A 24,544-nucleotide genomic window follows, 5' to 3' on the forward strand; every position below is an offset into this window, starting at 1 on the left:
CATGCACAAGGGTCTCGTGAATGAAAGTGCGAGATAAGGGTCGCCTTTTCAAAGTGGTCTGCTCATCCAAGAACTAATATCTGTGCTTGGATATGAATACAGAAAATGTATTTCCCTTCAAATTTTAACCTGAGAACTCTACAAAAACAAAAACGAAAATCATTAGTGAAGCGGTCACGATAAAGTGGCTAGCGGTGGTCCTGCGCACACACAAGCATCTGAGAGTTGGCATGGACGAGAGTGAATGAGGCGATGACGTTCTTACCCTGCAGCGGGATGCCCGAGATGCCTGGTGGAAGGAGGTGGGGAGGTGGTAGCACCCCATGAAGATGAGGCTGCATGCTGCCCATGCTAATAATGCCATCAACTGGGCCCGACATGGGTGGCAGGCCAGGCGGATAGCCCCCTATCATGCCTTGAAGAACAAACATGCATCAATATCATGCGGTATAATGGATTAATACAAACGTGCACTACCATGAAACAAAATAAAAATGGCGTTAGTTTTGTGATATTATTGTTGTGAACATACAAAAAATAAAATACAGAAGTTAGAATTTTACCAACAAAAATCCAAACAAGTGACGTTAATAGTGACATGATGAGAGGATGGGAATTATTTCATGGGCTAAGAGCGTTCCATAGGAACCAATGACTCAAATATATTAAGAGGCATGAAATGGGAAGATAAAGAAGCAGAGTCTCCCAAAAACACACCAAAATTGTAGTGTCCCAGATCATTCGCTCCGTTTCTACAGATTGGTCTTAGGGGGGAGTTCTGAATCTGGAACTCCTCAAACTTCTAAGATTCGGGTTGGAGTTCACATTTCCATTTATATTGGGCCAAGACCATCCAGGCAGCTTACTACAGGGTCCTGCGGTGATCGAGTTCTGACCTTAATCACAGTGACGGTATGAAAGGGAATCTGTCAAGTCGTATAATGCTATTAACCTGCAGTTAAAGGGTTAATCCGCAGGTTAATAACGTTATGTAGGTGCATGGCTGCTGTACTGAAAGTGCAGCACCCGGGAGAAAATGAACCTTATTTCTCCCAGGAGCCGCCGGCTTTCAGTCTCGCTCATTATAATGCGAGAGGTGAACAGCACTGACTGACAGCCGGCTCAGCAGTACATCAGGTCGGAGGTGTCTGTCAGTCAGAGTACCAGGACGTGCCTACAGTAGAGTGAGTGATAACTGTAGCTACATCAGCATACGCACATGACTGAAAGCCGGCAGCTCCTGGGAAAAATAATGGTAATTTTCTCCAGGGTGCCGCACTTTCAGTACAGCAGCCGGGCACTATATGCAGGTTAATAGCGTTATTAAAGCTGACAGGTTCCTTTTAAGCCTATATAGAAAGATTACTTTCCTCCTCCTATATTTATATTCCTCTTTAACAGACTGTCAAACAAAATGATTAACCCCCTCCTAGCATAACGAACAGTCTATAGGGCAGTAATGCACTAAACATTTCATATATTAAATGTTTGCATATATCTTGGTGCCCAGTATGCTCTTGAATTATAGATTCCCTTTAACAAGTATGTAAACTGTAAAAAAAAGAAAACAAACAAAAATTTACAGAATCTGTCTTCTGAAAGGTAAAAATCCACAACAAAGGTGGAAGAAAAATGTAACTCCAATATGTAACTTTAGTCTCAAAGCGGCTCAATGAACAGATTTCACAATACAAAAAACTTACATTATACACCAGCTCTCTTAAACTTGATGAAGCAGGTGTACTTACCACACAGCCTGACTAACAGATACAGTGTTCACTAAGCTGAGTGAGATCACAGCAGTAGGCAGGAACACTGAGGAGCCGACAATCAGTCTAGGTAGCCGGAAATGTGGTTAAACTATTATACAGCCATACTGACATGCATTTTCAAAGTAAGTATAATGGCCTCAACAGGTTGGAGATCTATGTAAATAATGTATTCAGTTAGTATTGTGAAATCTGCTGACAGATCCGCTTTAGTTACTCTTTATTCAATTACAATGTGATTTTCTTTCTTCTGTTATTATGACAGTGTGACATCTGCATCTATCTGTAGACAATGGATTCAGCGCAAGATCATTGGTTTCCTTCTGCCATAACGGAGACTTTACCACAGATTGCTAATCCCATTATACAAGATATTCAACCATAAGACAGCAGCAATTACTGCCAACACAAATAGTGACACTGCAATCGGAAAGCAAAAATATTCCATGCTTGACGGGATTCTGTCGCCGGGTTTTTGCTATGTAATAAAAAAAACAGCATGCTGTAGGGACAGAGACCCTTATTCCAGCGATGTGGGTTGCTTGCCGTCATTATGATACAATCACTGTTTTCTCTGCTGCAGATCTAGCAGTTCTCTGAATGCTGAGCTGTGCATAACCCCGCCCACACCTCTGATTGGCAGCTTTCTGTGTATATTGTGCATAGGCAGAAAGCTGCCAATCAGTGGTGTGAGCAGGGTTACTCACAGCAGTTGACTAAGAAGCACCAGATACCTAGTCATGAAATGCTAATCTCCTGCTGATAAAACATTGATTGTATTAAAACAGCTCAGTAAATTACACATGACTGGAATCAGGATGTCTGCCCCTACATCATTCTGCTCTCAGATTATATAACAAAAACCTGCTGACAGATTGCCTTTAAAGTGACTGTCAGCACAGAATTGTTTTTCCAACTATCCTCTGACTCCTGTAATCCCAGAGCTGTCAATCAAGGAATATGGGGGGTTGAAATAGATGCAAACAAGGAAGAAAACCCAATAACGGACTGCAACACCGATATTTTAGTCCTACCTTAAAGGGGTTGTTGAAGATCAGAAAAACGTGAATGTTTTCTTCCAAAAACAGCACCAAACATGTCAACAGACATCGGGTGGTATTGTAGCTCAGGAACAATGACTTGCAGAAAAAGCTGAGCCGCAGTACCAGGCAACATATAGATAGGTGTAGTGCTGTTTTTGGATGAGAGCTGCAATGTTTTTCTTATCCTAAATGACCCCTTTAATGGTGCCTATTTTTTTTTTGCAAATAAAGCCATGTACATCTGTCACTACACATGCTCATGGAGAGTATACCTGAAGCCGGTGTCATCTGTGGGTTCAGCATGCCCATGGGTGTTGGCGGAGGTACAACTCCCATTAGGGCTCCCACAGGAGTGCCCGCTCTGGGAGAAGAGTTCTGCTGCTGCTGCTGTTGCTGCTGCTGCGCGGCTCGCTCCCTTTCTTGCTGCTCGGCAACTTTGGCAGCTCGTTCTGTGAAAAACAAATCAATCAAGTTTTATTTCCTAGGTTCTGAGCCAAAAATGACCTGCTATGTTCGTGTACCCAATAAAGAGATCAAAGCCCTCTCGTTGTGCTAATCCTCAGGAGCTCTAGGGTTAGACCCACACGCATCCTAAAGACAGGCCATCCTAGGAAAGCCCCTCATGTTACAAAGGCCGAGACCCCATTCATCAAGCAGTTTTATCACAATTATGGTTTGGAAAGTCATTTTTTGGCTCAATTATAGTTGTACAAACATTTTGCCACCTTTGCATTTTTACGGCAGTTCCGCCAACTATCTGAAAAGAGGGCGAGTGGTCAACCACGACCCAAAAATTTTTTTACGAAACTTACGCCACAAAGTGGTGTAACTTACAACGGAAATGTATTCCAGTCCATGGCAGTGTAAAGATGCGCCAAGTTCATCAGGAGGACTGCTTATATTGAAGCCATAGTATTAAGCCTACTTAAAGGGGCCATGGGACAGGTGACAATTTTCATGTCATCAGTGGTCCATCCAATAGGATCTCCACCGATCCAGAGAATGGGGCTCTGACATGGCAGGGACAACCTTCAATGTTGAGCAACTACAACTATGATCTTGCAGCACTTGCAGAAGATCAGTGATTGGCTGCAGCACTGTTGATGTGGTGTCACCACTGCAGCCATTCAAAAAATAAAAAAAACCCAAACAAGCCATCTCCAATAGAACGTCATAGGGCACCTACATGAGGCCCTTTGGCAAAACAATAAAAAGGTTTCCTTTCTTCTAGAAGCTTTGGGCTATATTTTTATACGGCAGAAATGCTGCAGATTTTCCATCCGGATTTGTGGCGTGAAAAGTCCAGATATAACAAAAACAACAAAGTGGATTCCATATTAACAAATCTCATTACTCATTCACGTGCTACAAAAACAAAATCTCAGGCTAACGATCCTTGTCACATGACTTTCAATAAGACGACAAACCAAACATTACTGGAAGGTAGAGGAATCAAAACCACTACAATGTTTCGGTATCTTTTTACCTTCACCCCCATACTACTCTGTTTTCAAGTCTCCTGTAATCCCTCCACCAAGTAAGGAAGTACGGTAGTCATTTCTCCCTCCATCTCACCTCCTCCTCTGAACTGTTCCTCCACATACAATCCTTTCTCTCCAGACACACACGGCCACACCATGTCCTATGCAGCTCACACCTTCTAACACTCAGTCTGCTACTCCTCATCTCCGGTGAAGTATCCCCTAATCTTGGCCCTCCTCAAGACAACCCCACACTAATTTCTAACACCCTACCACGATCCTCTACACATTTTCGCAACTCCCCCTACCTGGAGCACTATGGAACGCATGCTCTGTCTGCAACAAACTGTCATTTATCCATGACCTCTGTATCACTAACAAACTCTTCCTCGGCATCACGGAAACCTGGCTCACCCCCTCTGACTCAGCCTCTCCAGCTTCACTTTCCTATGCGGATTTCATCTCTTCTACACCCCCCGCCCCAGCAACAAACGTGGTGGAGGAGTTGGCTTGCTCCTGTCCGATACCTGCTCCTTTACCCCAATTCCACTACCCCCTCTGCTACTCTCCCCTCGTTTCAGGTGAACTCCGTCCGCATCTACTCCCCCTCCAACCTCCAGCGGGCTGTCATCTACCGCCCCCCAGAACTAGCCATCTCCACCTTTCTCGACCACCTCACTTCCTCTCTGCCGACATCCCCACTATCATCATGGGTGACTCCAACATCCCCTTTGACACTTCCACCTCAGCTGCCTCTAAACTTTTGTCACTGACTGCCTCCTTCACCCTCACTCAATGGTCCTCCGCAGCCACCCATAAAGATGGCCTCACGCTGGACCTTATCTTCACCGATTCTGTTCCCTTACTAATCTCACTAACTCACCGCTCCCCCTGTCTGACCAGAACCTACTGACATTCTCTTTCCTCTCCTCTCCTAGTGTGCAACCCCCAAACTCACACACCCTCACAGAAATCTCAAACACCTGAATTTACAATCACTCTGAGTCCTTTCTCCTTCTTACAGACATAGCTTCCCTTCATGACACAGATGCTGCTGCCACTTTTTATAACACCACAATAACAGCAACACTTGATTCCGCCACCCCCCTCACGCACAGCAAAATTCGTACAATCAACACGCAGCCCTGGCTGACTAGCCTGACCAAAGAACTGAGATGGGCTTCCAGGATCGCTGAGAAGAAATGGAAGAGATCCCACTCTGCCAAGCATTTCATAGCATACAAGCAGTCCCTGCTCTTCTCCATCTACACCTTTGGCCTGGGACAGCTCATAGAATCCCACGGTTTACAGTATCATCTCTTCGCCGACGACACGCAGATGTACCTCTCTTGACCTGACCTCACCTCCTTACTGACCAAAATCCCAGACTGTCTGTCTGCTATCTCAGCCTTCTTTTCTGCTCGCTTTCTAAAACTGAACATGGACAAAACAGAATTCATCATCTTTCCCTCATCTCACTCTACCCCTCCACCAGACCTATCCGTCCATGGCTGCTCACTTTCCCCAGTCCCACACGCTCAGTGCCTTGGGGTGATCCTCGACTCTGCCCTCTCTTTCAAGCCACATATCCAAGCCCTTGCCTCCTCCTGCCAACTCAAACTCAAAAATATTTCCCAGATCCGTGCATTCCTTGACTATGAAACCACAAAAACACTAGGGCACGCCCTTATCTCCCATCTCGACTACTGCAACCTCCTACTCTCTAGCCTCCCCTCTAGCACTCTGGCACCTCTCCAATTCATCCTACACTCTGCTGCCCGATTAACCCACCTGTCTCCCCGTTACTCCCCAGCCTCCCCTCTCTGTCAAGCCCTTCACTGGCTTCCTATTGTCCAGAGGCTCCAGTTCAAAACCGTAACTATGACATACAAAGCCATCCACAACCTGTCTCCTCCATACATCTGTGACATGGTCTCCCGGTACTTACCTACACGCAACCTTCAATCCTCAAAAGACCTCCTTCTCTACTCCCCTCTTATCTCTTCTTCCCACAACCGCACACAAGACTTCTCCCGTGCTTCCCCCATACTCTGGAACTCTCTACCCCAACATATCAGACTCTCGCCTACCACGGAAACCTTCAAAAAGAACCTGAAGACCCACCTCTTCCGACAAGCCTACAACCTGCAGTGATCCTTAGTCTGCTGAACCGCCAACAACCAGCTCTACCCTCTCCTAGTGTATCCTCACCCATCCCCTGCAGACTGTGATCCCTCGCGGGCAGGGTCCTCTCTCCCTCGGTACTTGTGTGTGCCTTGTTTTGCTCATGTTTATAGTACTTTTCTATAATTGCCTCTTCCATGTGTAAAGCGCCATGGAATAAAAGGCGCTATAAAAATGAATAATAATAATAATAATAACATTTCATTTGCGGATACGTGTTTCATGGTGTTTACACCTCATCAGTGCAAAGCAAAAGTGCTAGTTTGGCAGGATGAGAGGCCTCTGGCAGGTTGAATAAAGAAAATTTCTCCTTGAGAAAAGTTGGGTCAGAGGAGGGTTGCACGGCACAGAAGTCTACCTACTTGGCACTCTCCAAAGCACTGATGAGGGGCAAACAACTCGAGACACGTGTCTGAGTTCTGTATTTTACCTTCATAATCCGCCTTCTTCGTTGCCTCAAGGTTCCTCCACTCTGTTCCTACCAATCTGCTAAGTTCACCAAAAGAGTAGTCTGGATGTTGGGCTTTTATAACCGCCCTCATTTCACTACTGAAAAGGATGTAACCGCTCATGTTAATCTTCCTCTTGCCTCCTTCCTTCTTAGCGCTGTTCTTGCCAGACTTAGGCGTGGACTAGAATGGAGAAAACGTTAGATATTTCTTTCAGATGTCCTAGGCTACAAATATTGTCATTATTAAGTATAATGATGTAGAAGTGCTGAAACCCAGTGAAAAAAAGGACATATATATATATTTTTTTTTTCGGTGGCTGTTGCTGACACCAGGCAGTCGTAGGCTATCTGTGGTTAGAGAGTGGACAGTTTTGGTATGGTTCTATGTTAGATGAGATCTAGGAAATGGAGACACGTAAAGGAAAAAAATAAAACAAACCACCAACAAGCTAGGAAGACATTCAGCAGAAACGCAAGCACAGCCACGACAAAGCAGCAATACCACGCAATCGGCCCTCCCACCCCAGAGAGAAGAGGTTACTAGCCATCTAAATACTGGAGAAAAAAAACAAAAAACAAAGTGGGGCCTGACCGTGGCGCTCCAAATTTACCTTTCCGTTGTCTAAACACTGTTTGGGTAATTTGCTGTCCACTGTCTCCCCTGGTTCGCCGTCTTTCGTTTGTCTGTCACTGGGTGTCTCAGTGGGCGCTGCCTCTGTTACGTTTTCCCCTTGCGTCAATAAGGAAGGGGAGGGCAGCCTGACCGCCGGCGTCAGGTCGTTGGTGCATCGGGGGGAGCTTGGTGGTGCGGCGGCCTGATTTAGTGTTTTAAAAACACCAATTGCAAAAGGATTAACAAATGATAAAAAAATATATATATATATCTGCATTTGTCAGAGAGAAATTCTTTGTTCAGACAGGGAATAAACATATATATATATAGGTATATATATACGTGGTATTGCTGCTTTTCTTTATTCTGTCCAAGCGGCAAAGCTTCTGCAAACCAGAAGTCTGCAACAAACATGGAACCCCCCAACTTATAATGAGCAGAAAGCACCCCGCTAATGACAGCGCGTCACACAGAAAATGGAAAAGCTTCTTAAAGGGAATCTGTCAGCGGATTTTTGCTATGTAATCTGAAGGCAGCAGGAGATAGAGGCTGAAACACAGAATTCAGGGATGTATCACATGTGGTTGTTTACTAACTGAAGGATTTATCACTAAGAGATGAACATTACAGTACTACACTAGTCAGGCAACGCCCTCTGGACTTTGTACACAGAGAGCCTGGAGTGGGCGGGGTTAGCTTTATCAGCTCTGCTTCATGCTAAATCTAAAAGCTCCGATTGTGTCAGAACGGCTGCCCCCAGTAATCTAAGTGATACATCATTGGAATCAGCTTCTCCTTGCCTACATTATGCTGCTCTCAGATGAGGTAGCAAAAAAATGCTGACAGATTCCCTTTAATTCACCAGTATTCTATATGCAGTTCTCAGTTATTCTACTATTAAGCAATCACCACCCAACAACCACAGATATTGTGGGCTGAGCGGCCTAGCGACCTGTGCTACAGATATGAGTCTTGTTCATGGTCCCCATTATAAATTACGCTAAATGTAAGAGGATTAGGAACCAGCGCACCACTAACAGGAGTCCTCTAATCAATGCTCCTCTTAATTCCCTAACTCCGTTACCTCCTCTTGCCTTTTCTTCATTTTCAGTCCAAGCACATGCCCAATTAAAGGTGTTTTCCCCTTTTGGAGACAACTATTTTTTTTTAAGTAGATTTATTTAGGGCTAAATGTTTACAATTCGGTTTCATTAAAAATGTTGGACAGTTTGCCTTAGCGTTTCATAGGTTAAAAATACGACAAGTCCATCAAGTTAACCCTATACCCCAACACGTCCATCCAGAGAAAGGCAAAAAAATAAGCTTCATATTAGGGGAACAATTCCCTTCCGACTCCACATACGGCAGTCAGAATAGTTCTCTGGATCACAGAATCTAGTGCCCATAACCTGTAATATTATATTCATCAAGAAAGGCCCTCTTGAACTTTTTTTTATAAACCAGCCATTATAACATTTTGTGGAAGAGTGTGTCATAATCTCACCGCTTCCATAGCGTCTTTTTTTTGTACTGTCTACTGTTGGCTGCACGGTGAGTTAACTGAGAGATAATTAGTGAACTCTTTCTTACAGAGTTTGTCACTTTTTAATCTGTCTTTTTCTAAAAGCTTCTCTCAGCTGTTTTATGATTATACATTATATCAAAGTGAAATAAAATGTCCGGAAAAGCAAAAAAAAATAAATAAATTTATGAAACAAATTGCAAAAATATTTTTTTTTAGCCCCAACTATATTAATTTAAGCAAAACAATAATTGTCCCCAAAAGGGGGCACATACTGGCAGAATTTTCAGAACAGGCATTTTTGAGGGGTTAGTAGATTTCGGAGCTTACACTGATTGATAAAGCAAGTTAAAATTAAAAGGTAGAATACAGGAAAATAGCTATAATTCTCTCACTAAAATAAAATCTGTTCCTGTATTAGAAGAACATTTGTGTGTCATTTATTACTAGCTGGTATCATTAAGGGGCCACACTGTTAAAAATGCTACCCATTACACTTCCTTGTAGGTGGTCTCCTCTCCTTTGGATCTCAGTAAGTGCTGCAGTTGTGTAAACCTTGCTCTGGGGTTGCTATGGTAGCGATTTCACGTGTCAGGATGTAGGCGTTACTTTGTTGATTTTACCATAGTAACCTCCAGAGCAAGCGCAATATGTATATACAGTATTACTGCACTAATATACAATGGACAATATAAAATCTAATCAGCAAGTATAGTAGGCATTAAAGGGACTCTGTCATCAGGTTTTTGCCACCTAATCTGAGAGCAGCATAATGTAGAGACGGAGACCCTTATTCCAGCGATGTGTCACTTACTAAGCAGCTTCTGTAGTTTTCATAATCTCCTGCTGATGATTTTATCATTAGAGGATTAGTAAACCTGCTGCTGGGTAGATCAGTATTATCCAACCCCCACCACTGATTGGCTGCTTAGTGCACACAGAAAGCAGCCAATCAGTGATGTGGGCGGGGTTATAAAGAGCTCAGCATTCAGAGAACTGCTAGAACTTTAGCAGATAAAACAGGGATTTTTCAAAACTGCATCAAGCAGCCCAGTAAGTGATACATCACTGGAATCAGGGTCTCTCCCTCTCGATCATGATACTCTTAGATGGGGTAGGAAAAACCTGGTGACAAGACCCTTTAAAAACGGAGGCTTTTTGTAGAAGAAAAAAATGCAATTAAAAAGTCCTTGGTCCATTTTCAGTGTGAGCGCAACAGACAAACACAATAAAAACGTTACCTGCACAATGAGTAAACAGGGGGAACAAAACATAGAACCATATCACTTCCAATATCTAATGTTAAGTCCACTTTAAGGTCCTGGGGGATAAACATATGTTAAACCTGGTCTGAAATTCCGGCTGTAAGGTATCTGGACATTACAGAAAGTGCCTGAAGAGGGCGACACGTGCTGCTCGGCAATGTAAGCCCATCTGCGTGTATTCTCCTGCGCGCCCGTCCCTTTACCTGCTGGGGAGGGTACTGCATGGGATCTAATTCACCGGCCAGGGGAGGTTGGAGCAGCGGATTAGAGGAGGCGTCCATCATATCCGTGTCATCATCCCCCATATCGTCTATGTCTTCATCTGCACCCTCCAGCTCGGCAAATTTAGCCTCTAAATCTTGGATCTTCTTTTCCAAGAGTGGAGAAGGTTCTTTTTGGGGAACAATGGGTTTCCTAAGAAAACGGACCCAATTATAATTAGAGTCACTTGCATCTGTTTCCCATGACTGGAGTAAGATAAAGCACTCGGGTTATAGAAAGGTCTACGGATTTGTCTACATTATGAGAGAGGTAGAAAGATGGCACATCTAAAACGAGGCACCACTTGTATGAAGAGCATGCACTTTTAGCAACCTCTAAAATCCAGCTTTCAGAAAATCCCAATCCCCAGAGTGCAGATTATATATATATATATATATATATATATATATATATATATATATATATATATATATATATTTATTTATATATATGCCCTATTCAGTGTCCCCAGGACCAATAGTGAGTATCCACCACCCTCATGTCGTCAGCATGGCAGTCAGTGATCTCAGCGACTTTCAGTCTGCACAGGATGATTGGTCGCAGCGCTGTTGACGTGACATCAGCACTGCAGCTAATACCAGACAGCGGGAGCAGCGTCAGAGACGTCACGTTGGCTCCAGGGACAGTGAGTAAAGCACATTTTATTTATTCATTTATTAAGTAAACTGCGTGCAGAGACTTTCTGAAAGCAGACCACCCCTTTAAAAGACTGGTGGTCTTCAGTGATGTGGAATATACGTCTATCAGTTACTATAGTGATTAGTTTGAAAATGTCATTGCCGAATATTACATGTACAACTAATCGGCTCCTGACATTTTAATAAAAGGGAGATGGTCAGCACAAAATGACTGTTCAAAGCAAGCACAGGCGCTTAGTGCACCAGCAGTTCAGGGCTCCTTTCCATCTATTTCTGTAAAGTCAGAACTGTCAATCAAGAAAAGGAAGGGGGAGATAGATGAAAAACAAGTAGGTGAGAAGTCGCACTGCACTGTTGGCCCCACCAAGTTGCACTGAGCGCCTGTGCTTGGTTTGAACAGTCATTTTGTGCTAACAGGCTGCCTTAAAATATCATCACTCTTTTCCAGCCTAAGGACATACTACAGGAGGGGCCTATTGTAACACGTCCAATCGTGATGCATCATCATTTTAAAGGGGGTATCCATGCAGCAGATATGGATGACCTATTCATTTTAAAGGGGGTTTCCATGCGGGCGATATGAATGACCTCTTCATAGGGCAGATCATCAATATCAGATTGATGGGGGTCCAACCGATCAGCTATTAACAGCGGATGTAATGAGTGAACACAGCCCAGTGAACTGCGTAGCAGTCGTTCTAAGGTGCTGCAGCTCAGCTCCCATTGAAGGGTATAGGACCTGAGGCACCTTGTTGAGTCATAAGGAAAAAGTTTCTGTATTGCATGTGAAATGGTGAGCCGGGCATGTACATCGGGTGCATGTTGGTGCAAATCGAGCCAAAATTCCAGTGATTGTAGCTTTACAAACACTGAACGTTGTGCGGCATCAGATCAGCAATTATGTCTACATTCACATTCATGGACAGAATTACAAATCTGCTGGGTAATTAGCATAAACTCAAAATATAAACCCTCTCCTAATACAAGAAAAGGGCTTTCATATCTCCCGATCATGGATACATAAACTGAGCCTGTGTGTAATTACTTAAGACCGATGTTTTGATGTCGGATCCTTCGTCCTTTGCATCCTGAAAAGTTTCAGAGAAATTCTGGAAAGTTGTGTGACATCTGGGACACTTACTTACATAAGGGCTGCAGGGAGGAGGGAACGCAGCGGGTGTATTTTACCTGAAATAATAAATTTCGTCATCCACCACTTTGGCCGACAGAGAGAACCTTTTCAGCCCTTTAAACCTCTTCATCTGCTTGTCGCTCTCGTTGTAGCGACTTTCGCACAGGAGCACGTCGTTCTCGGGGATTTCCGTCGGACGACAAGACAGGAAGTCCTTGAAGGATAAAACGCCACACTTTCCTGGAAAAGACAAGAAAATAGTAGAAGCTCTGACAAAGGGAGTATCATCCCCCCAATCCAACGCACATCAGTATAGGGGAATTCGGCCCTATACAAGTCACCCCCGCTTCAGCTCCTTGGTGCACTCTTGGAGTGGCCGAGAGCTCATTGCACCGCTCCACCTGTCTATCAGCGTGCGCCGCACCTTGGCTTGATTGACAGCGCACTTGCATGCCGTGACCGAGCGCTGTATGAACTGAATTTCTGGCCCTGTAACGGCTTGCTATTGGTAAGTGAGCGCTGTCAATCAAGCTAAGAAAAGGCGCGCTGCATGCTGATTGAGGGGGCACGATAGTGGTCACACCGACAGTACACCAACAAGACCTCATTTATATAAGAAATAAAAAGTTTAGTTTTTTTTCTTCCAGAAAAAAAAGTGAAATTTAATTTGTATTGCAGGTATGAGTTTTGTGGGAGCTATGTCCCTTAAAGAAGTTTAAATCGAGTTTTGGGGGGAAACACATTGATCCTCCATCAATATGACAGATATTATTCCAGAACCTCCCTTTCCCCATCAGATGTTATAAGAAGAAGCTGCAAATCGGGGAAGTGAAGTCAGCCAGACAGCCGGCACGTATCACTTAAGCGTCCTATTCTAATAGCCAGAACACAAGCAAGATAGCTGCAAGGCAACTGATGTGGTCTTGGTCACAGACCCACCTGGCCTGATGCACATCCCCTTTAAGCAGAGGTACAAGGCATACTCACCTAAAATGCAGGTCATGGGGCAGGCCTCTTCTAGGTTACTCAGGAACACTTCTTTCTTGTAAAACATTTTGGTTGGTTCATGAATGGTCTCCTCGGGGTGAATAAATATTGGTCCAAAGAAATACGCTGCTCCGTCTCGAAGCCACATTTTTTCGATCCTAAAAGAAGAAAAACAACAAAGTTTGACTGATTAAATCTTTTTGGTCAAGATTCAGAATTAGTGGTGTTGAAATGACAAAAGGGTACCGTAAATCGGGTTCTTTACGAGATTTGTATACCCCCTAAATGAGGAAATATTTATTTAATACAGAATGTTTTTATCACACATGTAACAACACATCCCAGTGTATTATGCAGCACAGATAAAAGAGGATACAGCTGCTTCTAAGTTGATCTGCAAGAGGAGGACATAACTGCATCAAAACGGCTAATCTGAGCCTCTCAATATATATATACGCAGCCAGCAACTACGACAATTAAGATGGCTGGCAGGATTTTTTCTGAAGCTTTTAGACACTTCCCGCTGCTCCATAACACACAGCAATCCATCTTACATAACTACATTCACTATCAAATAACACTGCAGCACAAATCTCCTGTGTTAGGCTAGGTTCACATTGCGTTAGTGCAGTCCATTCAACGCATATATTAAAAGGACTGCGCTAATGCAAGTGCCGACTTTGGCACAGCGCTAGCGCAGATGGAGCATCTGCTAGCTCCATCTGCGCTAGCAGTGACGGACCCGGAAACGCTGCAGCCCGCGTCTCGGGTCCATCACTCAATGACGACACATCGCTAGCGCACGCCCATTGTGGGCGTGCGCTAGCGATGCGTCAAGACATTGCATTCAATGGCGGTGTTAACGGACTACGTTACACCGCGTTATGCCGCGGCGTAACGTAGTCCGTTTAACGGAGACACTGAACGCAGTGTGAACCCAGCCTTACATGCTGCACACTCAGTTTCTCACACACAATGATATCTCTCTAAAGCAGGAAGTCTCAGAGCTGTCAAAACAGTGAAACAGTGGAGAGCCTGACTTCAGTCCCCCTTCTCTTAAAGGGCCACAGTTTTCAAAATCAAACGAGATACTTTTTTTTTTTTTTTTACAAAAAATATATATTTTAAAAAATGTTTTATAATTTAGTTTCCTTTTACGTCATGGACTTTCTCAAAGGTCTTTTTAAGGTAGGTTGTTGTATTCATTGAGAATAGAGGGCAGTCACCTATCACGTATAAGCTGGCAGCCTGCTAGTATCAGAGCCGCCAACCTAGATTGATGCAACAGTTTTCTCTGTCACTTTGAGCCTTTTATGTTGCCAGATGTAACAACATTTTGATGCAGGTCTTCACAAGGTCTGAATTTTATGCAATTCCTGGTGATGGAACCCTATGGAACGTTCTGCACGTATATTTTCGGCATTTTATAACTTTTTTTTTATCAACTAATTTTTTATTAAAGTTTTCAAACAAAACAAACACTGGCAAATATAACATATCCCCCCTTGAATATAAACCCCATATTCCCATATACATATGTAACTGGCATTTCATCCATTTCAGACACTACAGGTAACGCAAAGATTTCTTTACCTGCCCACTCTTGGCCTTACTAATCCGTGAGACTTGATAAACACACAATCCCCAACCTTCAGCCACATGTCATTGTACCGGAGCTGCTCGTAATAGTAGCAACCAGGTTCCCCATTGGGCATATCAACAGGCACATCTTCTTTCTCCTGGAAAGAAAAAAAAATAGATTGACTATTGTAAATACTTCTATAGATGAGATTGATTAATATAGAGAGTTTTCAGAAAACCTGTCCGTCGGCCTGCAATTTGATTAAACTGTGCTTTACTCACCCTCCCCAGGTCCGTTGCGGAGTCTCCATTCCTCCTCCCAGTTTCAGTTATTGGCTGCAGCGCTGAAGTCACATCGACAGAGCTGCAGCCAACACATGAGTTGGAGTGAAGAGCAGCTCAGTTATTGACTGCAGTGTCGTCGATGTAACGTCGGCGATGCAGCCTATAACAGACACTGGGAGCAGTAGAAGAGACTCAGCACTGGACTCGGGTGAGGCCAGGGGACTAAGGATTTCTCGAAGCTAGGAAACCTGTTTACACAAATATACAAAAGGTTCCTCCAATCTACAGGAAGAGGACACAAACCTTTTCCAGGCAGATTGTGATATCCTCATCCTTAGTGTCCTCCATGTTTTCAGAGGCGGCATCTTCATCCACCTTATCTCTATGTGCAAACACCGAGGCCACCCTCACCACCGGCAGAGGGATGTCTCTGGGCCTGAACCGCACAGAACTGACGGGCATGGTCCACAACTTTATCTTCTTGAAGGATTTGGTTTTGGCAGAATACCGGGATTCACAAACATACACGTCCTCGTCTCTGAAGCTGTCGGGGCAGATTTTAAAGTATTCCTGTGCGGATAGAAAGGGATTACTAGAAAACCAAAGACAACAGCCCCTTGTAACTTTCCACAAGCAGGAGCAGACGCCAGAGGAACGAGAAGAAATCCTCACCTTCACAAACATCACCACGCATTTGCCGAGGATCTTATTTACAGGCACCTTGCTGTAATAATCGCTCTTAAACACTTCCTTCTGTAAGAACTTACGAGTGGCCAGATGAAAGGTTTCTTTAGGACGGTAGAACCAACAGCCGTACAACCACTTCTCACCTGCCAAAAAGAGGTCAGCATTTATTTATTTTTTACACTATCACAGTTTTTCATGCTGCAGTTCTCTGAATGCTGAGCCCTGTATAACCCCGCCCACACCCGATTGGCCGCTTTCTGTTTACACTGTGCATAGGCATAAAGCTGCTAATCAGTACAAGCATCTGAGAAGTCAGTAATGACAAGAAACATGGAGGCCGATAGACTATAAAGTGAGTTTTGTTGCAATGCTCGTCTCGTAAATATTATGTTGTATCATTGCATGCTTTGTTCTAGAATGTATACATCTCTTCTGCAGTGTGTCGGGTCCTTTGTCTAACCATGTATAAAAGCCCCTACACCCTATTCCGGGGCCGCCGCTTTCTTGTCTGGACACCTCACTGCCGTCTGTATCTGCTCTCTTGTGTCTCCCTAATAAACCTCAGTCCCTGCTTCAAGAACTATCTACAGTATCTTCTCAGACTTTCCTACAATCTCCTCCTGATAAAGTACTGATTTTATTGAAACAACACATAGCCTAGTAAGTGACACATCACTGGAATCAGGGTCTCTGCCACTGCATTATGCTGCTCTCAGATTACTTGGCAAAATCCGGCTGATAGAGTCCCTTAATGTCAGCAATATCAGATCAGTGGGGGCCCGACACCAGGCAGCCCCCAGCGGTGGCCAGATGTAAGCAGTGATGATCTGCAGTACCAGAGAGTGGAAACTACACAGTAAGGAGCTGTGGTGATCCGGCTCTGTGTACTGTGCACTTCTGACCGTCACTGGACCTTGTAACAGGTGATCAGTAAGAGATCCAGGGGACATCGAAATCAAAGTTCTGGACAATGCCTCTAAAGGGTTATTTTCATTTATATTAATAGAAAATGGATATATTGCTGATCACTGGGATCTGACCACTGGGACCTCCACTATTCCAGTGCCATGGACTCAGTACAGAACTGGTTCAGTGCATGCGCAGCAACCACTCCATTAAAGTGGGGTCCCTGTTCAGAAGGGGTCCCAGTTTAATGACCGCTAGAGATAAAAAAAAAATTGTTGTGCTGCCAAACATCTAAAATAATCATGCAATCCGACCAAACAGCCCTTGAATTTTCTGTAAAAGAGATATGTATCTCAGTATGGCCGTCCTCCTGTCTGGGAACGTCCATGACCGACGTCCGTACCTGCGTTGTCCTCCCAGAGGCGCTCGATGCAGACAATGTGCGGCTGGAGATTGGCCTCCGCGGGCTCCACATACACATAGTCGCCCACGTGGTACATGCTGTTCTTAAAGCTACAGTCTTGGCTATAGGTTCGGTATTGTCCAGACTGGCCAGAAACCCCTCCGGGATCTTCACTTTTTTCAGCTTCTTAACAAAAGGAGGATAAAAAAAAAAAAAAGAAATTCGGAATCGCCATTATGGGTCATGTCATGAATATGCGGAAAGCCTTTAACTGTTGTGTACATGTAAATGCTGAATCAATCCAGAGCCAAATATATCTTTTATCTTAGATTTCGGGACCCCACTACATATAGTGATTATACATTGGATTAAAGGGCTTTTCATTTTCCAGAAAACCCAGTCTCCTGGCTGCAGTTTGCTAAAAAAAATAAAAACACTGTGCTTTACTCACTCTCCCCAGGCCCAGTGATAAGTTGCCGCCGCCGCTCCTAGTGGCTACTTTCTGCACTGCTGACACGTCGACCACACTGCAGCCAATCAGTGAGCTTAGCGGCTTTGTCTCAGTAGACATTACTGAGCTCACTGATTGCCTGCAGTCATGACACACCTTTTATACTGGGAGCAGCAGCGGACCCAGGGAGGGTGAGTAAAGCACAATTTGGTTAATGGTTTGGTTCATGGTCTCTGAGCGTCAATTGAGGGGGTTTGCAGCCATGGAACAGACACAGACCTAGCAATGACCATGGTGCAAAAGATGGGCAATACACGGATGACTGTACCTTTCTTCTCCTCCTCTCTCTTGACCTTGTCTTCTTCTAATTCTCTCGGCAGCTTTTCTTTCTTCTCCTTTTCTACGTCATTGTGGAGGTGCTTGGTTGTGTAGCTCAAGGCTGGAGAAAGGAGGATCTCGCCATTTTTGCAAAGCTCGTCTCTTATTTTAATAAAGAACTGCTGAAGCTCCACAGAGTCCTCGTAGATCTCAGAGTCCGTCCTTTGTAGAAAACAGGAAGGTAATAAGCACATTGAGGCCGCGCTATGATTACACCGGTCAGCGCAGGAGAGGGGGGAATCCAGCACCTCTCACTGTCACATAGGGAGGCGACATGGCTTCTATGGCCACATCTCATCCGAATTACTAGGGTAAGCTTAAGATACCAGGGTGTGCAGGTGGAGAGGCGGCCGCATACACATGCAGACGGAGAGGTGGCCGCGCACACATGCAGACGGAGAGGTGGCCGCGCACACATGCAGACGGAGAGGTGGCGGCGCAAACAACAGGCAGCGAGGTGGCGGCGCAGGCAGACAGGTGGTCGCGCAGGCAGACAGGTGGTCGCGCAGGCAGACAGGTGGTCGCGCAGGCAGACAGGTGGTCGCGCAGGCAGACAGGTGGTCGCGCAGGCAGACAGGTGGTCGCGCAGGCAGACAGGTGGTCGCGCAGGCAGACAGGTGGTCGCGCAGGCAGACAGGTGGTGGCGCAGGCAGACAGGTGGTGGCGCAGGCAGACAGGTGGTGGCGCAGGCAGACAGGTGGTGGCGCAGGCAGACAGGTGGTGGCGCAGGCAGACAGGTGGTGGCGCAGGCAGACAGGTGGTGGCGCAGGCAGACAGGTGGTGGCGCAGGCAGACAGGTGGTGGCGCAGGCAGACAGGTGGTGGCGCAGGCAGACAGGTGGTGGCGCAGGCAGACAGGTGGTGGCGCAGGCAGACAGGTGGTGGCGCAGGCAGACAGGTGGTGGCGCAGGCAGAGAGGTGGTCGCACACAAAGACCCTCGATCTTGAGATCGGACCGAGTCCTAGTGGTGGGACCTGCCTTTAACAGACATTTGCCATAAATGTTTCCAATGTGAATTCTCCTTTAATTTCTGTTCCACTGACTGTACAGTGTTGACTATAGCCGCATGCCCACCCTCCACATATCCCACCCATCAAGTCTTTGCTTTAATCATATCAAGCAACTAGAGATGGTTGCTTCTACTGGCGAGACCCTGAAGGGGCCATATCAATATTCAGCGGCCGCTATACAGGAGCCTTGCGATCTGCCTCCTACCTGCAGGCATCCACGATTAACTGGCTGGTGTGATTCCATTGCTGCGGCGCCACGCACACTCGCCATTGCGCCAGGCCGGCTAATCAACGGGCATGTCGGTAAGTAGGAGGTGGTTGGTACGGGTCCTGTACAGCAGCCGCAGACCTGGTCCCTTCATCAGGAGCCTGAGAATCAATTCGCTCATCTCAACCATCAGATGTTTGAAGCGACTGACAAATCTCCTTTCCGTTCACTACGCCTTATAATATACGAGGCATCTCTCCCTCACTGCTGCTGCAGAATCTCTTTGTCATGAATCACCCCCTTCACTTCAGAAAGGGGTTCTGCATCAGCTGCAGTGTCTTTTATAAAGCATGGTATTTGGCCCCAGCTGTTGCAGGGTCTTTGAGAAGATGAAGGGGGAGTTTCATGTTCTTCACGGTGTACTATTAGATACAGCATAATGCCTTCTCTGCTGCAGAACATCTTTGCGAACCGAGATGAAAAGATGTGCTTATATGTAAAAACGACGACACATTTACCGATTCATTCGCCGAGCCCTTTCCAGAACCTCAAACATGTGCTCCTGGAAGAGATCGAGCCTTCGGTATCGATTGTTTTCAACATTTTTTCGGATAATCTCAAAAGTTAGAGGAGGCCTCTTCGGAAATTTCGCATCGACCGCAGGAATTTCAGCCAGAGAATCGCTGTAACATCGTCCTTCATCGTCTTGATGGCTCATCATGGACACAAACAGGTTGTGGATCAGCTCCTGGATGAGCAACGTTACATTAGGGACATGGGAGTCCTCGTCTCCTTCGATGTCCCTGCGGGTCTCCAGTAGGACCTTATGGAGGACTAAGGCGTCCTTGTAAATCAGGGACTCGGGCTCATTGTAGGTGCAGGCGTTATTAAACATGGTGACAAAGTCCTCGCACATGGCATCAATATCCTGGTACTTGTTGGCCATTATGTGACTCCGGATCTTTTCCATGTCGATGGGCCTTTTGATTGTCACATAGTAGTCCGGGAGCTCGGAGCGGGAAGGAAGACGCAGAAAGATGGCGCTGAGACGCCGGCCACGCTTGTCTGTGTAATTCTTCACGGCTTCACAGACTTCGTTCAGTTTCTGCTGCATGGGGCTCAGATATTTGGTTTTCTTTGGAGATATGCCACTTTTTCTACCTAAATAAAAGAGACATATTTACATTTCGGATAATAGTAAGCATAAAAATAGTGTTCCTGTGTAGAAGTTAGGCGAGAAAGCGGTCGGCCAACGCATCCTCACCAGTCCTGCAGCAATAACATCACATCTGTAAAGTAATTTCTACCGCCAATCACTGGCCTCAGACATCCCTCCCTCATCTAACACCCATGACTGCCTGCAGCGGTCACAAGAATCATGGAAGGAGAGCAGTACTTATAAGCTCTTTGCTATAGAGTTTGTAAGCGTTGCTCTAGGGCGGACCTTATAGTGCAGCATAGAAGGGTGCAAAGTTGAGCCCAGCGGTGCCGCCATGCCGTTGGCTCGAACTGTCAATCAGAAGCACATTGCGGGAAGCTGGAAGCACTGGGGTGCTGTGAGATTGTGACGATACATTATGAGAAAACCCCTTTAAGGATGATGCGGCGTTATTTTTGCAGGTTTATGAATAAAAGGCCACAAAGCTATAGTGATCACATCAGGCATATTCTACAATCTGTGGGTTTTTAGTTTAGCAATCATATAGCAATTTGGTATTTTGGCAAGTGGCAGATGAAAAGAGTTCATATAGTTCTAGCTGTAATAATGCAGCGAACCGTACCCGCCTAGTAACATAGCCTTCATACAGGCATATTGTACTCATGTTTAACAGGTTGTATTCCAGATGTTAAACCTGAAGCCCCCCGCACAGATCTACTGAATCATGATGCAATCTGCCAGAAAAAAAAACCCCAAAACTTAAAGAGAACTTGTCTTAGAAACTAAATTTACCTCCAGATATGGGGTTAATATGGAGGTAAATAGCGTTATAATGCTGTCTGGCCGCCTTACTAAAACAGTGGTTACTGGGAAAAAAAACAAAGTTATTTCCTCCCAGGAGCGCCGGCTTTCAGTCGTGCATGGAGCGGCTTAATCACCGATCACAGCACCTCTATACTGTGGGTGGCGGCTATAATAACACCTAGCACACTGATCGACAGCTTACTTTACATGGATGTGCTACCGAGCTGGCTTGTCAAAGTGCAGGGGCGTGCTTACAGCCCCGACTCACGCCCGCGTGACTGAAAGCCGGCAGGTTCCAGGAGGAAATAATTTCATTTTCTTCCAGTAGCCGCTCTCCAGTATGTTGGCCAGTAATGCTATTTACCTGTAGATTAACCCCATATGTGCAGGTAAATAGCATTTTTCCGCAGTGACAGGTTCCCTTTAAGTGCGTTTCATTTTTACCTTGACAGCGCCGTCTCTTCCCAATAAGGGGTCACACAATCTGTCTGACGACATGCAGGCTGTAGACACTTTACTACAAAGCAAGCACAAATCACTCACTTAGCTTGAGTTTTGGAGATGCCATATCTTCGTCATCTGGTAAGTTACCAAGTTCCTTCCTTTTCTCCTTGAGGATCTTCTCCAAGAGGTGTGCATCATTGTAGACCTAACGTTGCAGTGACAGCATTTAGTGCTTCAGAGCGAAACTCTAATAAACACCACAGAAATGGGAAACTACTGGAGCGCGGTACAGAAGTGTGTTCTTTGCGAGGCAGATGAATTTACATTACACATCTGCACACAGTTCACTAACTTATCTATGACGTCACGCTGCGCTCAATGATATATGTGATGCCCCCATAACGATGCAATCACACATCATTAGCAAAGTCAGTCTCTATTACCTTAATTGAAACGTCTTTTCACCCCTTTTCCAAAAAAAAGGAAATAATGTCAGCAAGTTTTTGCTCTGTAATCTGACAGCAGCATTTCGAAGAGGCAGAGACCCTGATTCCAGCGATATATCACTTACTGGGCTGTGTTTTGCCGATTGATTTGTATGAATGTTTTATCAGCAGGAGATTATCATTTCAGGACTAGGTGTCTCGTGGCTTTTAGTCAACTGCGGTAAGTTTAACCACGCCCCCAACAAAGACTAAACCACAGAAAGCTGCCAATCAGTGGCGTGGGCGGGGTTATACACAGCTCAGCATTAGAGCTCTGCTAGATCTGCAGCAGAGAAAATGGGGATTGTATCACAGCTGCTGCGCCTCAGTAAACTAAGTGACATGACTGAAATCAGGGTCTCTGTACCTACATAATGGTGCTGTTGTCAGATTCTCTGTCAAACAAAGTTTTATATACAGGATTTCTTGGCTGATGTCCTTGCAAAGCCAAGTCCTTGTTCTCCTCCTCCTCTCAATTCTATGTCTGGCTGTGAGACAACTGACTGCAGTCCCTAGCTAGTGTAAGAATCAGTCCTCACATCCTATTTTATATCACATAATTCCAATTAGGAAATGCTCCAGATACATGTATGGATGATTTTAGAGGAAGGTCTTTACTTTTTAGGATCTACTTTTGGAGCTCCTTTACCAGTTATTGCCTTCTTTTTTAAAAAAAAAAAAAAAAGGAATATGGGTCATGACAATGGATCTGCTAGCTCTTACTTTCCAGATATGTCTGCATTTACGGTGTGCTGTGCCGTTTCTCTGCTATTCTGCCTGGAAATAATATGAACAGTATTGTCCTTTACTCTGTCGGCACTCATTGGAAAGTGTTGGGCGCGCACACTACCACGTTGGGTCTGACACCATCTTACCCGTGAGCCTTCTTCGTTATAGTGCCAGGCGTTGCGGAACATCAGCTTCATGTCGTCCATCATGGCGTCTTCGGTGGTGTATTTGTCGCTGCGAATATTGTGTTCAATTGTTTTCAAGTCCATGGGCTCCAGAATGATCTTATAATAATCCGGATAGTCTTTTTTGGATGGCTTGAACATAAAAAGTTCACAAAGGCGACGATTGCTCATGGGCTCCCGGGCTTCCAGGACGGCATTGAACAAAATCTTCATCCGTTGTTTCCGTACATTTTTCTTGCTGAATAAAACGAATACGATGGTTATGGACAAGACATTACAAATAACGGCTCAAGGGGAAAAGCAAAGTCACGGCGTCAGTGGTGCTAGATGACCCAGTTTTGCCAAGTTTGCAGTTTTAAGAGGGTAATCATTTCTTATTAAGAAGGTATACTGCAAGATTATGTGAAAACTTGTTGAGCTGTGGTGATCCCTACCAACCCCGAGAAAGACGGAGATGCAGAGCTAGTCTAGGGCTACAACCTTTAACCATTTGCTCGGCACAGTGGTGCTCAGCCCCTTATTGTGTCCGAAGCCGACTGCCCAATTGTCTCCGTGCAGGAAAACGTACAGGATGACACGCCAAACTAATACTGTGGATCTTTTATTCTCAGGAGTGGTTGTGGACCCAATAGTCCAACCCTGCCAATCAGTAAGTGATGCCAGGTGGATTTTAGCATTCTTCATACTTTGCCGGCAATGCACAAGCTCGCCAATGCAAATCAATGGGTCGGCGAAAAAAGATAAAGCACTCAATGGCATCGGTTTGTCATCAGAGTGTTGTCCCATTTTTTACTTTTTAATACGTAGAAGAAACTTGGAATTCTTAGTTTTTTGTTCGCATACGTGTATCCTATAAGTGCGTATCATACAAGTGTGAAGATCAGAATTAATTCCAGAATGATGTATACAGACTGCGCCCTGCCATCTGCCACCATCGCACTCTAGTCAGTATGTCTATTTTCCCTACAGGTACGTCACTCAGCTTTCCACACAGACGTCTTACCTATGCGCCTAGTATTCACTTGGTACTTCTATCAACTAACTCCAGCTTTACCCCAGTGTTATTTACGACCTTGTTTACTTTGGCTTGATCATATGCATCTGGCCCACTCTTAATTCTCTGACCAAGACCGCACAGACTACTCCTCTCTGCTTCACACCTTGATCTACACTCACTCTCGGTTGCCCCTCTCACACATACCAAAGCTCGCAAAATCAACAAACATCCCTGGCACACCAGCCTGACCAAAGAACTGAGGCGAGCTTCCTGGGCTGCTGAGCAGAGATGGAAAAGATCCCACTCCAACGAGCACTTCATCGCATTCAGTCCCTCACTACTTTCATGGCCACACTCGCCACAGCTAAACAAACCTACTTCTCATCTCTCATATCCTCCCTGTCTCACAACCCTAAAGTTATTCAACACCTTAAACTCTCTCCTCCGTCCCCCAGCACCCCCTCC

The 24,544-nt window shown here is 45.1% G+C and overlaps 1 protein-coding gene across 7 annotated transcripts in view; it reads right to left on the reverse strand.

Annotated features, from left to right (window-relative positions):
* Positions 1–24,544, reverse strand: part of PBRM1 (polybromo 1) — an 85,829-nt gene that overhangs the window by 11,274 nt on the left and 50,011 nt on the right. Inside the window, exons 14-28 of one of the 7 annotated variants that reach the window (XM_077278149.1) lie at positions 23,044–23,320; positions 21,783–21,888; positions 19,795–20,437; positions 18,009–18,220; positions 17,230–17,412; positions 15,906–16,063; positions 15,537–15,803; positions 14,961–15,106; positions 13,368–13,525; positions 12,437–12,620; positions 10,532–10,742; positions 7,540–7,743; positions 6,908–7,109; positions 3,085–3,261; positions 266–415 (exon numbers count right to left, since the gene is read on the reverse strand). In XM_077278149.1, the coding sequence (XP_077134264.1) occupies positions 266–415; positions 3,085–3,261; positions 6,908–7,109; positions 7,540–7,743; positions 10,532–10,742; positions 12,437–12,620; positions 13,368–13,525; positions 14,961–15,106; positions 15,537–15,803; positions 15,906–16,063; positions 17,230–17,412; positions 18,009–18,220; positions 19,795–20,437; positions 21,783–21,888; positions 23,044–23,320 (3,278 nt within the window). Of the gene's footprint in view, positions 1–265; positions 416–3,084; positions 3,262–6,907; positions 7,110–7,539; positions 7,744–10,531; positions 10,743–12,436; positions 12,621–13,367; positions 13,526–14,960; positions 15,107–15,536; positions 15,804–15,905; positions 16,064–17,229; positions 17,416–18,008; positions 18,221–19,794; positions 20,438–21,782; positions 21,889–23,043; positions 23,321–24,544 lie in introns of all 7 variants that reach the window. The other 6 variants (XM_077278148.1, XM_077278152.1, XM_077278151.1 and 3 more) reach the window with 6 other exon arrangements.

This window comes from Ranitomeya variabilis, chromosome 8 (genome assembly GCF_051348905.1).
Source record: "Ranitomeya variabilis isolate aRanVar5 chromosome 8, aRanVar5.hap1, whole genome shotgun sequence".
In the NCBI taxonomy this organism is placed as follows: domain Eukaryota; kingdom Metazoa; phylum Chordata; class Amphibia; order Anura; family Dendrobatidae; genus Ranitomeya; species Ranitomeya variabilis.